The sequence below is a fragment of the Mastigoproctus giganteus genome, chromosome 4 (assembly GCF_048544385.1).
Source record: "Mastigoproctus giganteus isolate SK-2022 chromosome 4, ASM4854438v1, whole genome shotgun sequence".
NCBI classification, from domain to species: Eukaryota; Metazoa; Arthropoda; class Arachnida; order Uropygi; family Thelyphonidae; genus Mastigoproctus; species Mastigoproctus giganteus.
In genome coordinates, this window is record NC_143578.1 from 112,564,021 (window position 1) to 112,588,630 (window position 24,610).

The window sequence follows — 24,610 nt, forward strand, 5'->3', positions numbered from 1 at the left end:
CTGATGGACTTTGAAAGGGGTTGAATTATTGTGGTGTCAGAACCTGTATGGTCAGTATAGCAAATCATTTGTGTGGTTCTTAGTGCTCAAACAGTTGGATATTGTTAGCACTAGTGTAAACAGAAAGGTAATCCACATGTTGCCAGGCCTTTGATGGCTTAAAAAGAATGCCAGAAGAATGGGAAGATTGCTGATTCTAGTTACAGGAAACATTATTACAGTCTACAAGATTTACATCATAATAGCAAAACCTCTCATGTTCGGGAGAACACAATTAGCAGACGACTGCAGGAAGTGGAGCTGCATTCTTACCATCTGTTGTCTAATCTTCCTGTGCCATTTTATTGTTTCTGACACCTGCAGTGGTGCAGGACGGGATCTGCTTGTGGCAAGAGTGGTATCATATGACCTTGATTGATGAATTACATTTTGCTTTTGTATCATTGATGGCTGTTTACTTGTCTGCAGACGCTCTATTGACCCAAGTAATTCAGCCTGCATTAGGGAGTGGCCTACTGGACAAGCATTTGGAGTGATGGTGACTACAATTTACTTCTGTTTGTTATTGATGGCATGTTGACAGCAAGACACGTTGAAAGCATTGTGAGTATCGGGCCAGTGCTTTTACCCTTTCTACTCTTTATCCCTAACATTATTTTCCAGCAGGATTACACACTCAGAAATAGCTCTCATTTTCTGCATTGACTGTGTTATCCAGAAATGCTTCTTTGCTCTGTCCATTGAGCACATTTGGAATATGATGGAATGTTTCATTGACCTCCACTTCTCAGTCCCCAATCATTGTTGCTTAACTTACAGTACAAGTGCACAAAGCATGGTGGGTGCCTCTGTAGCCAGGTGGGAAGGAGCAACAGTGTGTGGCACACGCTTCTTGATTAGACCGGGGTTCGAGCCTGTCACCACCAAATACGGAGGATGTGGATTATTAGTTGACCCCAGGTTCTTTTTCGCAACCCCTCCAGGGGTTGCGACCCACAGTTTAACTTTAAACTTAAACTATTGAAAACTTAAGTTTTTAGTAGTTTAAGTTTTAGTTTAAAATTTAAAAAGTTCAAAGTTTAAGTTTTCAATAGTTTTATAATAAATATTTAATTTAATCACATTTATCAATGTTTGCTGCGACCCCCAGAATCTTTTTTGTGACTCCCCAGGGGGTTTCAGCCCACAGTTTAAGAACCCGCGCTCTTCATTTGCGCATATCCCGACACATGCAGTGTCTGCATCCACTTTGGCATAATCTTCAAAATATATGAGGTGAGGCAATAAAGTTCCTGGACTTGTGCAGTTGTGTTCACATTCAATGAGTTTGAAAATAATTGGCAGTCGCATATTGTACATCTTCCAACAGATTGTGGTACAGTGATTGTCCAGTAGGCTTGACAGGTTGCAATTAACAACCAGTTTTGTTAGTTGTGTTAATGTTCCAGGTCACTTTTTGCAATGGAGCAACAAATGAATATTGAATGTTGCTTTAAACTGGGAAAATCTGCAATAGAAACATATGAAATGATAAAAACCTTTATGGTGATGAAATGTTATGTTGCGGCATTGTTTGACTGGTATGAATGGCTCAAAGACAGATGTGGTAATGTTCACGATGATCCAAGAAGTGGGGGTCTGTCAGTCTCTTGAAATGCAGACAAGGTTGTGAAAGTTTGAAAAATTGTGTCAAGTAATCATCATTTGACCCCCAGAATGATGACTAGTGAGTTGGATATGATAAGGAGACAATTCATCAAATTTTGTGTGAAGATTTAGGCATAATTTAGGCAAGGAAGGTCTCTGCAATATTTATGCTGCACAGCCTGATGCACAAGCAGAAAAATGAAGATTATCATCATGTGAAGACTCCATCCATTGTCAAGACAGTTCTAATTTCCTCAACTGTATTGTCACTGGAGATGAGTGTTTGGCATTTCAGTACAACCCAGAGATGAAGTGTCAGAGCATGCAGTGGACTTCAAAATCATCACCAAGGCCCAAAAAGTTTTGGGCAGAAGTCCAGCATCAAGACAATGCTGATAATGTTTTCAATAAACTGTGTTCACAAGGAATTTGTACCTGAAGGGGAGAGTCAGTGCTATATTCTACTTACAGGTGTTTCTAAGACTATTGATATGCACATTTCCCATCTGAGACCATAATTTTGATAGAAAGATGGCTGGTTCTTGTTGCGCAACAATGCCCCAACCATTCTGCACTTATTGTGAAGACATTTCTTGCGAAACATGGCAGTTTTGGTGATGATATTCATCCCCAAAAATTCTTCACTATTATCAGACTAGTCTTAATGATTAGAAAGGAAAGAGTGCATTGTGCTTCATTTGTTGCATCATTCAAGGTGAAAAATCCAGAATGTGTAAACTGGTTTTGTTTTTTATCAACCTCATCCCATGCCGAAACACACATTTGTTGCTTGAAGCATGTTTTTTGCTTTCGAGACCCAGACAATTTTGTTAAATAGCATTCCTTGATAATTTTTTCTTAAGGCACAAGATTTCATCTTGATCAAGTGGAAGAAAAACTAATGTTGTTTTAGGTAGCAGATGCTGAATAGTGACTGCCCATAGACCAGTCACTTGACAGTGAGGGGTGTAGTTATCCACAAATAGCAAAATTTTTCTATTCTACTTGTCCTACTTACCTTGTGATCTAAGACTTGGCTTCATTCATCCTACATGTTTGATGACATCGGAGTCTTTAGTTGTCCAATATGCAGTTGGCTTTTGAGCATTGGGGCTCCTGGGATTTTCTAGTGAGGAAGTTTCTTTGTGCCAGACATGTTTGGTGCTAGGAGAATAATAAACTGTTGTTTTGCCTTCTTTCCATCGCTGTGTTTCTTATCTTTAAATGTAGGTGTGTGTGCTACCTTAGCAACTTAAAAAAAAAAAAAAAAAAAAAAAAAAGTCCAGTTTTCAGTATTTTGAAGATGTCATTGAAGAGGTTGTATGTCAACAAAATATTGTTTAAAATGATTCTCCACCCACTTCTTCATAGCTTCAGTGGTTCATGGCTGCACTTTTGCTTGCACACTGTTTTGAAAGACAGCCAATGGCGAGGCTTAAATTTCTGGAACCATCCATCCCTCTGAAGACTTAAACTATTCAATATTCATCTGATGCACAAATGATTCTGTCTTAGTTTTTAAAAGATTTCTGACTATGGCAATGTTATTATTTTTTATTTATTATTTTTTTTTTTGTGTGCATTGTCAGCCATTCCAAAATTTGATACTTTGCATTTTGTACTCTGATCTTATCTGGTGCAGCAAATTTCTCTTTAGCAAAGCTACCTTACTGTATAATGAAATAAAGTTCTAGTGGAAGTTAACTTTATTATGTCAACAGGCAGGAGAAATTACCAGTGAGTGTGAGAAATTGACGACAAGTAAATCTCATGGTTAGCCTTCAAGCTAGTCATTAGATTCAATATTCCTTCATTTTGAAATGCGAATATTATAAATAATAAAAAAAAAAAAGAGGAAAAAAACTTTTCGATAATTATAAAGAATTTGTTGGGCCTTCATGGTCATTATAATGAATGTAAAATAGCATTAGATTTATGGGATATTGGTCGGAACCTGCCACATAGGTTGCTATAAATAGCTTTAACTTTATATCTAAATATAGGGTATATCACTTGTGTAAACAAGCCACTTCACATTGTTATTCGTAATTAAGAAATCTCCACCCCATGTATATTGGAAGTTTCGTTTCAATACTGGATTTTAGATTTCTTTACATCAGACTGATCATACTTATTCAGTGTAGTCAATATTCAACAGTTTAAAAAAAAAAAACCAGTATTTCACTATGTTGTAATGGCAATAATAAGCATTGTATTAGGACTGTGTGTATTGGAAACAGGTCTTTAAATACTGTGTGATTGTTTCATCTGGTGGTACTTTTGTATTATATTCTGGGAAACATCTTACTGACTTTGACTTTGATTGGCAAATCCCAAGGTTACTGGAGTAGCAGCAAATCGATGGCTTACTATGCAAAAAAAAAAAAAAAAAATTTCATGTTGGAACTCAGTTTAATTTTTACCTAGAAGGAACAAATAGAGATATGAAAAGAAAAATTAAAAAAACAAACAAACTACACAAAATTATCCAGCGAGTCACCAGTTGGACAATCCTATAATTTTTAGCATTCTTTTTAAAAATTATTTTTTTTTGTTATCCCTTCCCTCCATATAAACTATGCAAGTGGTTATGCAAATATTAATAATTAGAGATTGGTGTAAAGAAAGGAATCAAAAAAAGTATTCCACAATACAGGAGTCAGTTAATATTATATCAGTTAAACCAAGTTAAACATTGTAATTATAAAACATATAATTTTCATTCTCATGATATCACTTCAGGCCTGCTTTTATGAAACACAGAAATTCAAGTCATTTTATTTGCACCTTTTGTACTGTTTTTGATTTTTAATAAAGATGTTTTCTGTCATGTTATAGGATATGTACAATTTCATTAAGTTTTTATTTTTATTTTTAATTTTGTATTTTGTATTTTGTATTTTCACTAAGTATACTTGACTATGCACCCAAGAAACCTTGCATTTCAATTTAACTTAATTTTTGTATATATATATTATATATATTTATTTATTATTTATTATTTTTCCCCCCCGTATGCACTGTCTATGCGGTGTTAGCCAAACTTTTGTTTTTACAAGTTTAACTTAGGCATCTCTTAACATGTTTCTTTCTGGGTGCATGGTTCAGTCTGTAGTTGCATTAAACAATTAACTCTTCTTTATTATTTTGGTAATACAGTGTCTTTCTAAATGCGATGTTAATGGTCCATGATTTGCCTTGTATGTTTGTTTGTTTATCAGTTGTCTTTGCTTTTTCTCCCCTTTTTTGCTCCCCGTCTCGTCTCGTTCCATCTCCCTGGTAACGTAGCCATAACAATCGGTCGCCTTGGTTACGTATGTCCTGAAGAAGTCGCCCCTATGTTACAGCAGTTTATACGCCCGTGGTGTGTAAATGTTTTTTTATTTATTCTTTCTTGATACTTTTCTTCTTTATATACCAAACTTTTCTTTTATTTTTTTTTTTTATTTTTTTTAAGAATAGTTTTTAAAAAAAATTAATCTTGAAGTTTATAATTTTCTAGATTTGTTTGACTTTTTTTTTGCCTTCTCTTTGTATAGTAGCAGTGTGTTAAGTGTGCAGACTAATATGCAGCCTAATTTATTTTCATGACTCACTCTGTCTTGTCAGAATTCTGCCTATGCATTTTGCCTGCTTTAATGTTCTAACACAATTCTTATTATTATTATTATTATTATTATTATTATTTGTTTTTTTTTTTGCTTATTTGTATTTTACCCACCTACAACAACAATGAAGATAAAATTCTGGTGATTTTTCTACACTGTACATGGATTAAAGCAGGGCATCTTACAGCTTTAGTATCATAACTTTCACAATGATATAATTTAAATTATGCATATTTTAGATGAGAAATAGCACAAGAATGAATCTGTAATTGTATTACTTGTAGTAGAAGATTTATATATATTCTGAAACATATTGTGATTAAAAATGTTATTTTCTTTAATGATTAAATATATTTGATTATTCATATAATGCGATCTACAATATTTAGAAAAGTATGGACATAAAACTCTCAATATAAGTCATTTGTTATAAGATTGCATATAGGGAAGTGGTTCATATACTTGATTTTCACAGAGTACATTACTAAGTATATGAATTTTGAGAGTGTTTGTTTTTATATCAGATAATGAAAAATCTGAAATCTCATTTTTATTTAAGCAGTCATTCCTATATTGTTATAATTAGTAGTGCTTAATAACAAGTCCTGTAACCACTCTTAAATCAGAGTACAAAAGTAAATGGTTATTGGATAGAATCAAAGTTATCTGCCTAACACCTAACTCGGGTTCAATTTAAGTTGATGCTGATCTTTCTCCCCCTCGTTTGCAGCATATAGCTAAGAGTCTTTGCTTCATAATCTGGAATTTTTCTTTCAGATCTTTTGAGGGGCCATAAAATCTTTGCTTATTTGTAAGGAGAACAGAATTAAAGGAATTACATAGGTAGGTGATGACTTCTGCTAAATTCACTCCCATCCAGAAACAGATAATAACGTTATTGTACTTCTGACATTTTTAGTGAGTCTCTGTCTCTGCTGGATCTTTATCACATCTTGTGTGTATGTGTTTAATTTTACTCTTGTTTTGGAACCTAACCTGAAACCTACTGCAGTATACTGGTAAATGATTTAGATTCAGTTTTAATTGTAAAAGTTTCCCAAACTTTTTTTTTTGCTTTTCCAAAATTCTTTCAAAATCAGTGGAGCGTAAATATATATACAAATGTGTGTGTATTTTAATTATTCCTTTGGAATTCAATAAAAAGTATGCTGTTGAATTATATTCATCAAAGAATTTTTATAAATCTATTCATTTTGTGTACAATTCTTACATTGACTACTCTTGGCTGGGCAATATATTCTCTCTGGTGACCCCTGGTAGTGTTTTGGTAGTATTATGTTATTCTTGGAGAGAAATTCAAAAACTTCTGAATGACAACCCCTGTGTATATTGTTTAACAAATTTGCTTTAGAAATTTCAGATATGAGAGCAAAATCAGATTAAAATTTTAGTGTCTTGCTGTCTCATGGATTTCTTCTTGTTATAATCTCACTGCACAGCAAAGCAACCTTTATTTGTTATTTTTCATTTTGTGCTTACCCTCTTATTTTTAAATTTTTGCCTGCTTAAAACTATATGCACAGAGTTAATTTGGATATGGTATAAATGGTAATGTTTAAATCGGATATGGTATGATTCAAAATTGTTTTGTCCTAACATTATTAAGACAATAAAAATCCTTAGTTTCTTTTCTCTTGAAATATACAACTCTTCTGTTTTGGTTTTAGCACTGAGCAGTTTGTCAATGTCAGTGATAAGTAAAATAGCTCTACTACTACTACTCATCAGCTGTTGATTTAAAAGTTTTACTAGACATTGAGTTACTAAATCCCTTTGAAAACTATACTGGTTCTCAAAAGTTAAGTAAAAAAACACAAATGAGAATACAATATTAAATAAAAAATAATAGAATGAAATTAGCATTAGTAGAGGCATATATGATGGAAGGAAGCAAGCTTATGCAGCACCAGCCAAAAAAAAAAAAAAAAAAAAAAAAACCCCGGTTCCATTTCACTCCTCTGTTCATTCCAAATGCCTGTCCAGCTCAGCCTTAAATTTATTTAGGCTATCAACTTCCACAACAAAGGACGGAAGTCTGTTCCACTGACTAACTACCCTCTGGCTAAAGGCAAACTTCCGCACATTTATCCTACAACTGTCTTTCCACAATTTGAATATATGCCCTCTCATGTGATTATTCTGAGCAAGAGGAAGAATCCCATCAGCATTGAGCTTGCTCAAACCATTCAAGGCTTTATACACCTCAATCAGATCACCTCGCAGGTGCTTAGTCTCCAGACACTGTAATTTACAAAACTTAAGCCTCTCTTCATAAGAGCAACCCTTTGTTCCATTCACTAATCTTGTTGCCCTTCTCTGTACTTGTTCCAACAGCTCTACATCCTTCTTAAAATGAGGCCTCCAGACCTGTATACAGTACTCAAGGTGTGGCCTGACCATTGCCTTATACAAGGGGATAATCACCTCCTTATTCCTTCTAGAACAATTCCTGTATATCATTGACAAGACACCATGAGCTACTCTTGCAGACAGTCTGCACTGCTCAGAAAACTTCATATCTGTCTGCACAATTACCCCCAGGTCCTTTTCATTCTCCACCACTGTCAGTGTAGTACCACAGAGTTGATACTTTACTCTAGGGTTACTGGTTCCCATATGTAGTACTTTACATTTGCCAATATTAAACTTCATTTGCCACCTCTCAGCCCATCTGTTCAACTTTTCTAGATCCTGTTGCAGCAGCGTGCTGTCATCAGTGTCCTTAATGACCCTGCCAACCTTCGTGTCATCTGCAAACTTGGACATTAAGCTTGATATACCATCATCAGTATCATTTATATGGTATCATCATTTGTTTTAAATATTCATCATATTTAAAACAAAACAATCTCTGTCTGAATCTGATAATTGCAGGTTCAGACAGAGATTATTTACTCATAATCTGTTAGAGCATGCAAATTGAGTAATCAGATTGAAAAAAGCTTGTTTTCAGAACATCTGTACTTTGCATTTATTGTTCATGCCATCAATTATTTCAAGAATCTCCCTTGTGAAAAGGACCCCAAAAAACACCATTTAGGTGATTCTCTGAGTTTGAGGTCAATAGGGAAGATGGAGGCAGGAATAAGTTTAGTTAAAATGACCAGGTGGTTGAATGTGACTTGCTGCTTGGTAAGCAGGCTGTGTAACCATTTCCAAAACACATCACCTTATAAATAAATAAATTTTCTGTTTATACTCCGGCACGACAACCAAGTCAGTAGAGTTTACAATAAATCGTCAATACAAATATTTATCGTATTTAGTAGTCACGGGCTTGAATCCCCCAAGGAATGCGTGCTATGCACTCTCGCTGACCACTCGGCTACTTATGTTATCTCCATGCAAGATCTTGTTCTAATGGGGGGGGGGGGGGCTTGCACCCATATCACATTCACATCAGAGGGCTTGTATACAGACACATTACCATTTATAGATAGTTATGCACACTAATTGGCCATCTGAGTATATCCTGGATCTCTATATGGTGGAGTCCATGAATCTTTGCTGACTACATGCTGAATTGATGCAGGAACATTGTTAAGGCTTAATATGCATTAAAACAAACATCTCTCATGTGTTTTGGCCAGGTTTAATAAAGGGCTTTATATATATGAAAGTTTTTTATGTATATATATATATATATATATATATATGTATGCCGTTTATATATATGTATGCCGTTTATATATATATGCCATTTGTTCCTTAACTTCTGAGCACTGGTTTTGGTAGGTCATGTTTATATGTATTGCCATGACAGCTCAACATGGAAAATGATTGATGTCAATGTAAAGTCAGGAGTAGACTAATCGAGTTACAGTATGACAACTCTGTTCCCAAAAATTATTATTTAGCAGTGGGAACTGAGGTTCTAAGTTCCCACTGCTAAGTATCCTATAGTACTTAGTACCGTGCATGGATTGAAGGAGAAGTATGGGGGAGGGGGATGCCGGAAACTTTGCTCTAGAAACTAAACATGGGTTTCATTACTTCAAGCCTCTAATAAGCAAAGTTGTGGTATGCACTGGTAGATGAGAGCCATCTACCACCTAAAACCATGACCATGAACTATCATATCATGCTGCAGTGAGATATGAACCTTATTCAGGTAAAACCAGCTTTATTCATTTGCACAGAGATCACAATTCACAGCTGCAAACCATTTGCCTGGGGGCATGAAAGTACCAACAAAAATTCTCATGAAAGTTAAAAAAAAAACATGTTATTTTAATAAACATTTTTAAAAAATATGTATAATGCTTTGTGTTTCTTATTGTTCTGTTCCCAGTTTGTAAATAATTGTGTCCATATTTGATAGCTTATTGATGTCCTCATCAATATCAAAACTGCAAATATAATTCCACATAGTATCAGTGGCTTTTGCAGCTTTTGACAGTGTTGGAACTGCTATGAGCTCATTCTTCACCATCATCTTCTTTGTCAGCACCTTTTTTCTGCTTGGTGCTATTCCCTTTCTTTTAGCGATGAAGGCCAGTGGGCAATAATGCCCTTGTTACACTTAACATAATTTTCAAAAACTAATGTTCCCAGCAATTTGCCACCATTCTTCTGATTTTATCCTGAAATTGTTCATATCCACTACCGGGGAGCAATCAGGACGCATATAACGAAAGCTTGCATCATTGAAACAGTTCCTTATCATGTTTGAATCAACAGAATCCCACACAGATTTTGCAGAGATTATTTTACAAAATTATAAAAAGATTTCTCTTTCAATAATTTTGTTTCACAGACTGAATTATACCCTGATAAAGGAATTGAAGGTGACTTGTGCAGTTGGCAGGGAAGAATACCACTAAGACATACCGCAGATACAAGATGTCAGAGGGATGGGTCGCACACTGATCTACAAAGTAAAATTTTTCTCCTCTTGGGCTCAATTTTTGGCATCTAATACTCATAAAAATTATTCGAAAATGGATGATATGTTCCATACCTTACTGTTTAAGTGATAAGTGCAAAGAAAATAGAAAAGGTGCCTCCGTAGCCAGGTGGGAAGGAGCAGCAGCAGTGCATAGCACACGCGTCTTGATTAGATCGGGGTTCGAGCCCGTCACCACCAAATACGGAGGATGCAGAAAGGTCAGGGAATGACCACCGCATATGCCGGAGCAATATGGCCTTAGTTGCTAATGCTGCTAAAAAAAAACAAAAAAAACACCACAATAACCGCACGCGCACCCACCCACCCACCCACCCACCCACACACCCACCCACCCACCCACCCACCCACCCACCACACACACACACACACACACACACACACACACACACACACACACACACACACACACACACACACACACACACACACACACACACACTATCATATCTTAAATGTTTCTATCCAGCCATTCAGTGCCTTAAAATTGTCTAGGCCCATCTTTTGAGCTAAATCAGCTGCCTTTGACTGAATTGTATATCCATCCACTGGTATGCTCAATGCACATGCCTGCTTGAATCACTTCCTCAAGCTCTGGATGTTGTCCTTTCACATGTGTTTTCTTTTGACACTTAATTCCATATTTGAATGCAGTTTCAATTTTCTCCTGTTGGGACACTATCATATTGTGTGCAGACAGGTGGATGTTCAGTATATGCACATTATCCATACATTTCATGTGAAGATTAATTCCACTCCTTTTATGATTTTCAGTTTTTTGGCATCCATAATTTGTCTTGCATGCTTCTTCTCCATTATGAAAACTGTACAGTTAAATAATGACTAAGGAGATTTGTTATGCAATTCCTGTAAAGGTCAGTGGAGTCTTGGTATTATGGTAGTAAATGAAGTAGTGTTTTACCTAAGTATCTCCATATCTTCATCTCAGATAACATACATATAGGCTACAAATTTGGTTAGAGACTTCTTTAAGAATTTCTCTGACTGGATTTGAATCAAGACTTCTCCAGAGGAGTGAAAAGCGGCAGACCTACTGTACTGTCACTGTAGATGATATGACCTGTTTTACTAAAACAAGATACTGTATTTAAATTTTCAAGTCACTAGAGTAAGCACTGCTTCAGAACAAGAACTGGCCTTTTGCAGTGATTCAAAGATCAACACATACTATAAAGCCATGACTGGTGAATCAAGAGGAATGAGTGCAATGGCTGCTGATGAGCAGGTTTCAAGTTGTGTAATCATCTCGTAAAATTGTTGTCATTTATCTCTTGGTTAAAGATAAAATCTGCTCTCTTAAATTTAGACAAATTATTACTTGATATTCGTTTTGAATTTATTATTATTATTTTCCTAGTGTTACAGCATGAGTGGCCTGAGCAGGTACAGCATCACTATGTTGTCTTACTTTTAGCTCAGTGACAATAGCATGGGAACCTCACTGCTACTGATGCTACAAAGCTTGAAGTTGTGTTTGTTTCTAGTTCAAGTTATTTATAAAACTCTCCTGTGATCGATACGTATCAGTGGTTTTAATTATCTTATATGAAGTATTTTTGAATAATAAATATGAAAATGTGGAAGGTGGTTATTCACTTGGGATAGAGCATTAGCAGCACACATAAAATTCAAATTTTGCATGCTTCATGGCAAACCCAATTTGAAAATAGTTGTGCATAATAATATCTAATATATGTATATTTTTAACAAATTTTTCAAACTATTTCTGCATATAATAACCAGAAAGATATGTTGACTGCACGTGTTTTAAATTTCACACTTTTAACTAGTTTTTAAACTAGAAAAATAGAAAAAACTAATACTTTAATTTTATATTTTATGCTATAATTGTTTTTTATTTTTCCAGCACATTAATAATTTTTTTTTTAAATAAAAGGTCTAAAAAACACAAAATTTTTTAGATATTTAATTTTTTTGATTGAAAACTATTATTGTATTAAAATTGTATTTCTTAATACTATACATTGCAGTTTTATTAAATACTGCAATATTACTATACAATAACTATGCAATATTGCAGTCCACTAAGAAAAGATGAAATATTGGTATACCTGAAGCAGGGGAAAAAACTTTCTTCTAGAAATTAAAAAGAAAATTTGTCCTTATCAGGGACAGTGTCACTAGGTTTGTAATAATCAAGGGCACGATCGCTGTAGGTTTAAGGGGTATAATAACAACAATTTGAGAACAAATTGTGTTCTAAGATTAGTAAAGAATCGGTTATTGAAATAACTTTAGTAAATAATACCACTTTGCATTATATTTTTTCTGTTTTACTGTTGGAAGTTATTATTGTATCTCCAGTGACAGCTTGAGCTAATATTCACTTTTGATAGCAAATAGTGATACATCAGTTAACTGAAAGTTACTTATATTGTTTTAACTCGAATAATACCATCATGTGAAGGCAGTTCTGTTATTCATTTGGTCTAATTTGCTTCTCTTCAGATAACAGGTAGCAACCTTGCAGTGAAATAGTACCCAGCTTCTTTACTAATTTGCTGAATTGTGCCAACGCATCCCAGTAATGGGGATTATGTTATACATGGGGGCGGGGGGTAAGAGTTCTGGACACCTTATCCATTGTTCCCATACAGCTGTCTTGTGTGTATCAAGAGTGGACTGACCATTGAGCGCCTCCGTAGCCAGGTGGGAAGGAGTAGCAGTGCATAGCACATGCTTCTTGATTAGACCGGGGTTCGAGCCTGTCACCACCAAATACAGAGGATGTGGAAAGGTCAGGGAATGACCACCGCATATCCCGGAGCAATATGGCCTTAGTTGCTAATGCTCCTAAAAACCAACTAACTAGCTTAACTAACTGACCATTGAAGAACTACCAGCCAGAGGGCTTATGGCCATCCACATGTTATTGACCAAAGGGTGAGAGGAGGATCTAACGTGCTATCTACTGGAACAGACATGTTGCAGTGGAGCAGAGCAACTAATCATGCAGTATCCCATTTTAACATGTATCGTGTGTTGAACAGTCGTTGAGCTATTGCAGCTGGTGGCCCAAAGATACTACTGCATATAGCCTATGTATATTCACAAACAAATGCACCTGAAATAGTCATAATACAGAGCCATTGAACACTGGATGATGGAAAGCTGGTCAGCTGGGCTGAAACCACAGCTGCACCTGCCTACTCTGTAGGTAGGCAGGTGCAGCTGTGGCATACTAGGCACAAGGCTCTAAAACCCTGCTGCACAAAGGAATTATAAACCCCCGGGGCAGCATAATAGCCTGGGATATTTTTTGATCGTGTGCACCCATTTATGGTGGCTCGTCTCCCTGAACCAAAGCCATCTTTATACAAGACAGTACTCCTGTGCCACAGTTGCAGCATTACAACACAGTTGTAATTCTGCAATTGTGTTGGATTTATTTGACGAGCATTCCAGCTAGTTCTCTATCCTCCCTAGCTGCCAAACTCATCTGATATCAGCCCATTTGAACATGTGTGGATGTTGTGGATTGGGCTTTAGATGCCTGCAGTGTGGTCTTACACATGTCAACTTTATATATTAACATGTTTGCCTCCTCCCATATTTGAGAGTTCATTCAATGTGCAATAATTTTTGGAATGTTGAGAAATAACAACATTCCAAAATCCTTAACATTCTGAAAATTCATAAAAAAACACTTGAAAATTGAAAGTCTGAAATTCATAGCTAAGAGTGAACACCTACTTTTTGGCTAAGCTGTAAATTAAAACAAAACTCAATTTTATTAAAAGTTTTATTCCATGCACATAAACTAACCTCAACACTATAAAAAATAGCTATAAATAAAAATGAAGCATTGCTGCTAATAGTCCACAGTTGAATTAGTGTGCTGATGGAATGGAGCAGTTAATTTCATCTGCCTTAATTTTTACACCATTTAATTAGCCATTTAAAAATATATTAACCATTTAAAAATGACTGCCTTTATGTGTAATGGCAAATCACTAGTAGTACTGTTTGATGCTTAGATATATCACATGCAGTGAATGGGTTAAGCCTTGCTAAAATGCCTGTCCACACTTCTTTGATTGTGTTCTTATCTCCTGAAGCAAGATTCAGCTATACAAGGTGTGGCTAAAATGAATCAAGAATTATTGCTTACCAATGCCTTACTACTGCACATTGTCAACAATATTCATATCATGCTGTAGCTTGTCCAGAGATTAGTTTTTGTTTCAGTCAGTTAAGTTTTGATTGAACTGTGTCACTTTAAGTAAGTTAATCAGTGTTTCAACCCTTTGGCAGAAACATAAGTGATCATAATTTAAAGCAAAGAATTGTTATTAAATTTTTAGTGAAACTTGGCAAAAATGATTCAGAAACACTGGAGATGTTAAAGGCAGTATGGTGTTGAAACCATCAGTCAGGCACGTGCACCTGAATGGCATGAACAATTTAGAGAAGGTTGGGAAGAAGTACACAACAACAAGAAGACAGGAAGACCGCCAACTTCAAAGACAGATGAGAATGTTGAAATAATTCAAGAGATCGTGTGCTAAGACAGAACAGTTACATATTGACTAAGAAACAGTAAAAGCAATTTTGACAGAGTAGTTGGGTACGACTAAGGTATGCACACGAATGGTTCAGCACATCCTGACAGACGATCAGAATCAGAAACATGGAAGTTTGCAGTGCAAATTTGAAAAAAATTTCGTGAGCATTTTGGATTCAGTGATAACAGGAGCTGAATCCTGGGTCTTCCAGTATGATCTGCAAACAAAGCATTGAAACATGCAGTGGCAAGCTCCCTCTTCTCCCCATTTAAAGAAAGCAAGAATATCTTTGATCAGAGATCAAGTCCGTGCTTGTTTTTTTCTTTGATTGTTGTGGTGTTGTTCATCATGAATTTGTCCCGCCAAATCAGACTGTTAATCAGAAACTCTACATTGAGATTTTAGGAAGACTTTGTGAATTTGAAAGACATGGCCTCATTTATGGCTGGAAAAATGGTTTTTGCATCATGACAGTGCACTGTGTCATTCCTTTGTTGCCGTACGAGAGCTTTTAATGAAAAACAAGATCACAGCATTGGAGCACCTGCCTTATTTGCCAGATTTGGAGGCATGCAACTGTTTTCTGTTACCGAAAATTAAAGTCCACCTCAAAGGAATATGATTTGATGACTTAGCAGACATACAGAATAACTCTAGGCAACAGTTAAGATGGTATTTTCGAGGATTTCCAGTGCCGGTCCTAGAAATCACGAATGGGGTGTTGAATAGGTGTGGCTGGATAGTACTTTGAAGGGAATAAACATTGAAATTGTTTTATATATAAATAATAAATGATTTAAGAAATATTTCTCATTTTGTTTTCACCGCATATTGTATATCATATACTAACATGAACACCAGCAAAAAAAAAAAAATAAAATAATAATAATAAATAAAAAATAAAAATGCATACCAAGCTATAAACAAAAATGAAGCATTTCTGCTAATAACCCACTGTGACAGAATCGAGCAGTTAATTTCATGTGCTTTATTTATTTTTACACCACTCATGTATTAACCACTTAAGAATGACTGCCTGCATGCATAACTGCACATCACTGGTAGTACTGTTGGATGCTTATGTGTTCAACACAACTAACCTGTTAAGCCTTATTAAAACCACACATTGATTGTAGTTGTAATAGTGGTGGCAAATGATGAAAGTAAGCAAGCTTAGATAGCATCAGCCATAACATACACACACTTTACTCATCCATACCCTCCAAGAATTTGTCTAGTTCTTCCTTGAATTTATTCAGATCACTCATTTCCACAACAACAGATGGAAACTATTCTAACAATCAACAACTCGCTAGTTGAAGACAAACTGCAACACATCTATCCTATAACCATCCTTCCTCAACTTCAATTTTAAGTCTCCTCAAATGTGTAGTCTCAGCAAGAAGAGAATGCCATCAACATTGAGCTGAATGTTGATGGCATTCTCAACCATCAACATTGAGCTCACTTGATCAGATCTCCCCACAGATGCTGCAGTTTGCAAAACTGAGGCCTTTCTAGGTAAGAGCACCCTTTTTTTCTCTTCACCCATTCCAGTAGAGCTACATCCTTCCTAAAGTGAGGATCCAGACCTGTATTCATTGCTTAAGATGTGGCCTGACCATTGCATTATACAGTCATCTTATCCCTGCTAGCAGAGTTTCTGTATATCATTCACAAAACTCCATGAGCTGTCCTGGCACATGTCTACACTGCTCAGAGAATTTCATATCTCACTTCACAATTCTCCTCCCCCCCCTCCCAGGGCTTTTTCATTTTCCATTATCCTGAGATAAGCTATTCTGGGATTACTGCATACCCACATGCAGTACCTTGCATTTGTCAATATTAAACTTCAGCTGTCATTTCTCAGCCCATCAACCTAATTTTACGATATCTTGTTGTAGTAGCTCACCCTGATTACTGTCATTAACAACCCTGCCAACCTCTGTATCATCTGCATACTTAGACATTAAGTCTGATATACCTTCATCAATATCATTAGTAAATATTGAAAACAATGATGAATCCTGCAAGATTCTACTAATGATATTAGTTTACGAAGAGCAGTGCCCATTGATAACCACTTCCTGTCTTCTTCCACTTAACCATCCCTATATCCATCACACTAACTTGCCTTTCATGCCACATTGTTCCAGTTTGTACAGCAGTCTTTTAGGTGTAATAGTATCAAAAACCATTCCGAAGTCCAAGTATTAGATATAAAAATTATTTCTTGTGTCATGTTCCTTGGTTACTGCCTCGTAGTATCCTATCAGATTGGTTAGACAAAACTTCCCCTTTACAAATCCTAGCTGTGACTGCAGTATAATTTCATTCCTGTGAAATGTTCAACATATCAAGAATTAATGACTTTAACAAATGCATGTGAAGCATGCTTGGCTGATAAGCTATATATGGATTTTCAAATGTTGGCATAACATTTAAAAGGTACAAGCAAAATGCTTCATTCAGATTAAAATAGATGAACATGAATGGACTTTTAAAATATGTTACTATTTAGAATTGCTTGCCCCAGAAGTTTGTGATTCAGAAATTCTTTTCTTTTGGATTATGAACTGAATTTGGACGTAAATCAGTGCCACTTACTAGTGATTGTTAATTTTACTTTTAAGTTTAGAATCTTTGATGAGTGGCTATGTGGTTTTCAAATACAGGAACTCCCCGACTTACATAATACTCGACCTACGTAAATCTGTGCTGGCCGGTGCAAACGGGGGGAAAAAAAAAAAAAAATCCGGAAACATATTTTGCATCTGTAGGGATAAATGGAGAAAATGTAATGTTGAACCCAATAACTTTTTTTTTTTTTTTGGTAATCTGTTCCAAGTCCTTGGAAGTTGAAAATTTTGCTATATTACTAAGCTATTTATCTCTTTAAAAGTTCATTTTTATAATGGAAATTGCACTACACTTTCATCGTTATTATAAGTTCTGTTGTAAGAATCAATTTTGAACACCTTTGTGATATTTTTCTAAAGCACGTTTCTGGATTGATTGATTGATTGATTTGGTAGTTGTTGGCGCATCGGCTTCTGTGGCCATATTGCACCTCCCAAGGTTTTTGCAGTACTTTGATCCAAGCCCGAGGCGGGAATCGAACCCGCGACCTTTGGGTTGCCGGGCAGGTACTTTACCCACTCGGCTAGCCTGGTCGGCTCACGTTTCTGGAGGTCGCAACCAAAGAACAATAAGAACAATTTGCACTTTCCAGTTTATTGGGCTTTTTTGTTAGCACAAAATAAACTGGTAGTAAACTCGATCTTATTACATTTGTGATAATACCGATAACTGGAATTCTGTGGGTTTTTTTGATGAAATGAGTTCCCCTTCACTGAAATCTTCACTCATATAAAAAACATAAATAAGTTTTAAGAATCTTCTCTTCATTCCTATTACTTATTACAATGATGAAGGGAAAGGGACCAAGGAAAGTGCAAGTGCTGGCAGTGCTAGGAAATGAAACAAAATTGATTTAGAAATGAAGATGAAAATGATTAATAAGTATGAAGAAGGACAAAGTTTGTCACCTATTGCAAGGGAATTAAGTCTCACTGCTTCAACAGTGAATACTATTTTAAGGGACAATGCACATATAATTAAAGGATCAACATGTTTAAGATCAACAGTGATAACAAAACAGCGTTCAGGTGCTATATCGAAGATGGAATAGCTATTAATAATATGGATGGAAAATCAGATTCAGAATCAAGTGCCCCTGAGTCCAGTGGCCATTCAAGCAAATGCAAGAAGTATTTATGAAGATATTAAGGATAAGTACGGCGAACCCCAAGCCAAGTTCGTGGCAAGCAATGGGCGGTTTAAAAGGTTCAAGCATCATGCTGGTTTCCAAAACATTTAAAGTATGCAGCGAAGTTGCCAGCACTAATTCTACAGCTGCAGAGAAATTTTGTGATATGTTGGAAAAAATTATTGATGAAGACAGCTATTCAACACAGCAAATTTTTAACGTTGACGAGACTACTCTGTATTGGGGAAAAAAAAAAAAAAAAAAAGGCCAGTTGAACATGCATTGCCAAAGAGGAAAAGACAATGCCAGGTTTCAAGGCTTCAAAAGATCGGGCCACACTCTTGCTTGGGTCTAATGCAGCAGGAGATTACAGATTAATACTACTGCTTGTGTACCATTCTGGAAATCCTTGTGCATTTAAGGGCATCAATAAAGCCACCCTACATGTGCATTTCCAATCGAACCAGAGTGCATGGATAAAAATATCTGTCTTAGAGTCTTGGTTTAAATGCTGCTTCATTACCGAGGTTGAAAAATATTGTAAAGACAACGACATTCCTTTCAAGATTTTGCTTCTATTAGATAATGCTCCTGGACACCCTATGCATCTAGATGATTTCAATTCGAACATGAGAGTCATATTTCTGTCGCCAAACACAACTTCACTCATCCAACCTATGGATCAGGGTGTTATTTGAAATTTAAAAGCATACTATTTATGCACAACATTTGCTCAGCATTGTCTACAGTAGACTGTCAGAAAAATTTATGTTAAGAGACTTTTGGAAATCTGACAATATTTACCTCGCCATCTTAATAAGACCTGAGTGGAAATTACTAAAAGCTGTTTAAATGGGGCATGGAAGAAAATATGCCCACGGCATGTAAAAGGCTTCAAAGGATTTGAAAAAAGACTAATCATATGAAGCGGTTATAGATAAGATTGTAAAGGTTGCAGAGCTACCTTAAGTTGAAGGTTGTTGTCAACGTGGAGGAGTTAATAGAGGAAGAAGAGGAGGAATTATCTAATGAAGAACTTATTGAATTGCAAGCAGTGATAGTGAAAGAAGAAAATGCTGACGAAGCTCAAGATGAACCAAATGAGGAGCCGAGATGCTTAATCACCAGAGAGATGGTAATGGTATTTTGTGAAATTGCTTTGGCAATGCCGAGGTTTGAGAAGATGGATCCTGACAGTGAATGATTCTTAAATGTTAACAGAGGGATGAATGCTATGCTTGCTATAAAAGAATCTATAATGAAAAGAAAAAAGCAACCGTCCAGTCATCCATTAATATGTTCTTTTGTAAAGTTGAGTGGTTGACCCCTTCTAAATCTCCACAGCCCTCAATCCCCGCAGCGGTGTACTTATCAGCTGAAGACATCAAAACAATGCTCAAGAGGTAAAATTTACTGACGTCATGTCTGTCTTCTGTCTTTTTTTGTAATTTTATAATTTTTAAATTTTTTAAATTGCACGCTTTTGTAATTTTTCCTGTGCATGAAATAAAAAATTGAATAAATACAATAAATAATTCCACAGTTGCGAGTGCTGCACAAGCACGGGGGAAATTCTGACTTACATAAAATCTGACTTATGTAGATTTCGCTGGAACGCACTCCTTATATTAATTGTAGAGTGGCTGTACTTAAAATCTCCTCTTTAAATAGACTTGTCAGAAGTTTCCACTGTTTTACCAGTCTAGTCAAACACCTATCCAAAGACAGCCAAGTTACATTCTTTAAAACCTTTTTTATTTCACTGGCATGCATTAATTTAAACTGTTTTGATCTGTCTTTCTGTATTAGCATGCTTCTTTCTAAATAGTTGGAAAGGCATCCAAATATTCATTCACTTTCAGAGGAAGGCATACTTCCTGTCTCAGCATCCAACTTCATCAGATTATATGCAACAACTATAGCCTGTTACCATGAAGTGCTTAATGCTACTCCAGTTTTAAGGTTCGTCACAACAGGGGTATTATTGACATTAATTGCAAGATAGTTTTCTAAAGCCATCTGATATGCTTACAGGTTGTTCAGAAAAAGATGACCATTGATGTTCAGAAAAAGATGACCATTGATGTAATAGAGTCGCCTTCCAATACTGGCACTTAGAGGAAGCTAATTTCAGTTTGAAAGTTATTTATTTATTTTGATTGGAAAGTCACCACAATGAGATATAGCTTAGAATCACTTTCCCTAAGACATTTTTTAAATCTCTCACTACCTCTTCTTTTCTCTCTCTATCCAGTTTCACTAACAAAAAGTCTGCCATTTTGTTCCCCCACCTCCATATTTTTTTAATTGTGAAACATAATTTAAAAAAAACATGGAAGTGAGAAGAACCGTCGGGAAACATAAATTGTGAACAATATAAAATACGATTAGTGCAGTACTGGAAGAGAATTATGTATGTTCTCTGATGCAATTTAAACTTCAGCTTTTATGACAAACTCATGGAGTTTTGCCACTTTTGTGAGAATGTTTGGATCCTGTTTAAACAGACATGGTATCAGTATAATGGAATATAAATTGCATACTGATCTACTAACAGTATTAAAATAATGTTTTTTTGTGTCAGTGTATAATTTATAAAAAAGAATTACTATTATTAACATTAGTAGTGACATATGATGCAAGAAAGCAAGCTGGTACAGCATTAGTCAAAAAAAAAAAAACACTTTCCATTTCACCTGCCCATTCCTTTCAATAGTTCATCCAGTTCTTCCTTGAATTTATTTAAGCTATCAACTTCCACAACAGATGAAAGTTTTTTCCAGCAATCAACAACTTCCTGGTAAACTTGCAAATGTCCTTTCTCGATTTAAATTTATGCACCATCATGTGCGTAGTCTGATAAAGAATAGCATCAGCATTGAGCTTGCTCAATCCATTCAATGCCTTAAATAAGTCATGCAGATCACTCACAGGTGTCTAGTCTCCAGACACTACAATTTTCAGAACTGAAGTCTTTCTTGGTAAGAGCATCCCTTTGTCCACCTCACCAATCTCGTTTCCCTTCTTTGTACTCTAGCACTTCTAGCAGGTCTATATCCTTCGTAAAATTAGGTATTCAGACCTGTATGCAGTACTCAAAATGTTGCCTGAACATTGCAATATACAATGGGATAATCACATTCTTATCCCTGCTAGCAAAAGTCCTGTATATCATTGGCAAAACCCATGAATGTGTCCTGGCAGCCTGCCTGCACTGCTCAGATAACATCATATCTGACTGCACAATTATGACCAAGTCTTTTTCATTTTCTTTTACCTGAATATAGTACCACACAGTTGGTATGGTACTATGGGTTTACTGCTGCCTATAATCAGTACTTTGCATTTTTAAAAATTAAACTTCAGTTGCTGTTTCTCAGCCCATCTGCCTAACCTTTCTAGTTGCATACTGTCATTACCCACCCTGCCAACCTTTGTATCGCTGCAAACTTTTACACTAAGCCTAATATACCTTCATCCATATCATTGATAAATATTGGAAACAACAAAGGGACCAACACCAAACCCTGTGGGACTGAACTAATAACATTAGTCCATGAAGGACAGTGTCCATCAATTACCTTCTTCTTCTTGCCTTCTTCCACTCAACCATACCTTTATCCATAGCGGCAACTTGCCATTAATGGCACAGTGCTCCAATTTGCACAACAGTCTTTTATGTGCAACAATATCAAAAGCCTTCCTGAAATCCAAGTACGTTCAGTCCTTGTATAGCACAATAGTTGTGTTCCTAGAAACCCTCGTGCAATGCAAAATTGTGCAATATAAACAACAGGCCTTATGGGAAAAATAGGGTTAGGTGCCGACCACCCAAGATTGAACACACATTTGTAACCAAAATATTACCAAACACAATAAATTATCGTAATAAAATACGTAAGTATTTTATTGTGACTATTACGTAATAAAATATTGCTAATGCTTTTGATTCTATCATAAGCAAACTTGTTGTTTTTTGTTTGATTTTCTATCGAAACAGATGACAGCCGTTCCATCATAACATTCACAAAAGAACTGGATGCAGGGAATAACTTTGATATTATATACTTGGATCTTAGAAAGGCTTTTGATACTGTTGCACATGGAAGACTGCTGCACAAATTGGAGCAGTGTGGCATTGGAGGCAAATTGCTGCTATGGATAAAGGGGTGGTTGAGGGGGAGAAGACAGAGAGTGGTAATCAATGGACACTGCTCATCGGGGGCTAATGTTATTAGTGGAGTCCCTCAGGGTTCAGTATTGGGTCCATTATTGTTTTTTGTATTTATAAATGATATTGATGATGGTATATCCAGCTTAATATCAAAGTTTGCAGACGATACGAAGGTTGGCAGGGTTGTCAAGGACACTACTGACACTATTCTACTGCAACGGGATCTGGAAAGGTTGAGCCACCTCTCAGCCCATCTGCTCAACCTTGAAAGGTTGAGCAGATGGGCTGAGAGGTGGCAAATGAAGTTTAACATTCACAAATGTAAAGTACTACATATGGGAAACAGCAACCCCAGAGCAGCGTATCAACTCTGTGGTACCACACTGACAGTGGTAGAGAATGAAAGGGACCTGGGAGTGGTTGTGCAGGCAGATATGAAGTTTTCTGAGCAGTGAGACGGTCTACAAGAGTAGCTCATGGTGTATTGTCAATGATATATAGGAATTTTTCTAGCAGGGATAAGGAGGTGATTATTCCCTTGTATAAAGCAATGGTCAGGCCAAACCTAGAGTACTGTATACAGGTCTGGAGGCCTCATTTCAAGAAGAATGTAGAGAGATGCTGGAACGAGTACAGAGAAGGGCAACAAGATTAGTGAATGGAACAAAGGGTGCTCTTACGAAGAAAGGCTTATGTTTTGCAAATTACAGTGTCTGGGGACTAGGCACCAGCGAGGTGATCTGATAGAGGTGTATAAAGCCTTGAATGGTTTGAGCATGCTCAATGCTGATGGGATTCTTCCTCTTGCTCAGAATAATCACCTGAGAGGGCATAAATTCAAATTGAGAAAAGAAAAATGTAGGATAGACGTGAGGAAATTTGCCTTTAGCCAGCGGGTGGTTGGTTGGTTGGTGGAATAGACTTCCATCCCTTGTCGTGGAAGTTGATAGCCTAAATAAGTTTAAGGCTCAGCTGGACAGGTATTTCGAACGAACAGAGGGGTGAAGTGGAAGTGGTTATTTTTTATTTATTTATTTATTATTATTATTTATTTATTTTTTTTTTTGGCTGATGCTGCATAAACTTGCTTTCTTGCATCAAATGCCTCTACTAATGCTAATCTCTTCCAATTCTTTGTGCCTTTATCTAATGGGTTTTAATTACACTTTGTGTTGTTCCTGCTATGAAAGTTGTTTTTATTTTCTCTGCATTCTTTGTAATTCTCGGCGTTGCCTCATTTAGGGCTGTAGCACGTGCAATATCACATGGTCTTTATTTTGTTCAAAGCGTTTCACAATTTCATATTTTTCTCTATCGACAGAGGCAGACTGGCCATATAAGCCTTACCGGGGAAACCCCGGTGGGCCGGAAGCTGGTGTGATTTTGGCCATAAACACTAGTATGAGGCCACTACAAATTTTCCCGGGTAAGAATTTTTGACCCAGTCCCCCTCTGTTTATCAATATTGCTTTTCTTTTTCTCTTCGAATCTGTTGTCTTCACCAGGATGCTTCCTTTTAAGTATTTTACTCATTTTTAGGGATTAAAGCATAATTACAAAATGATGATGCACGCTTGATACACATAAACCAAGCTACGCATGTGTAGCAACTGAATAAACAACACCGTAAAGGCAGAGACACACTATTAACACCTCACATTTTACTAAAGCACATTTCTGGGGGTTACTACCATAAAACAATAAAAATAATTTCCAGTTGCGTTTCTGCTAAGTGGAATCTGTTATAAACTGGTAGTAAACTCGATCTAATTGCATTTGCGATAATTCCGATAGCTGGAATTGTGTGGGTTTTTACATTATTATGGTGAAATGTGTTTCCCCTTCACGGATATAAATAACATAAATACATTTTCAGAATTTTCTCTTCATTCCTATTGTGTTGTGTTCAGTTGGGGTGATTCTGCGTTCGACTGC

The 24,610-nt window shown here is 36.2% G+C and overlaps 1 protein-coding gene across 5 annotated transcripts in view; it reads left to right on the plus strand.

Annotated features, from left to right (window-relative positions):
* The window catches only part of Tnpo (transportin 1), a 563,147-nt gene that overhangs the window by 409,804 nt on the left and 128,733 nt on the right, over positions 1-24,610 (plus strand). For 4 of the 5 annotated variants that reach the window (XM_090372882.1, XM_090372884.1, XM_090372885.1 and 1 more), the window contains one exon: positions 4,936-5,011. The exons of the other annotated variant lie outside the window; for it this stretch is intronic. In XM_090372882.1, coding sequence (XP_090229008.1) covers positions 4,936-5,011 — 76 coding nt within the window. The remainder of the gene's footprint in view (positions 1-4,935; positions 5,012-24,610) is intronic. 5 annotated transcript variants of the gene reach the window in all.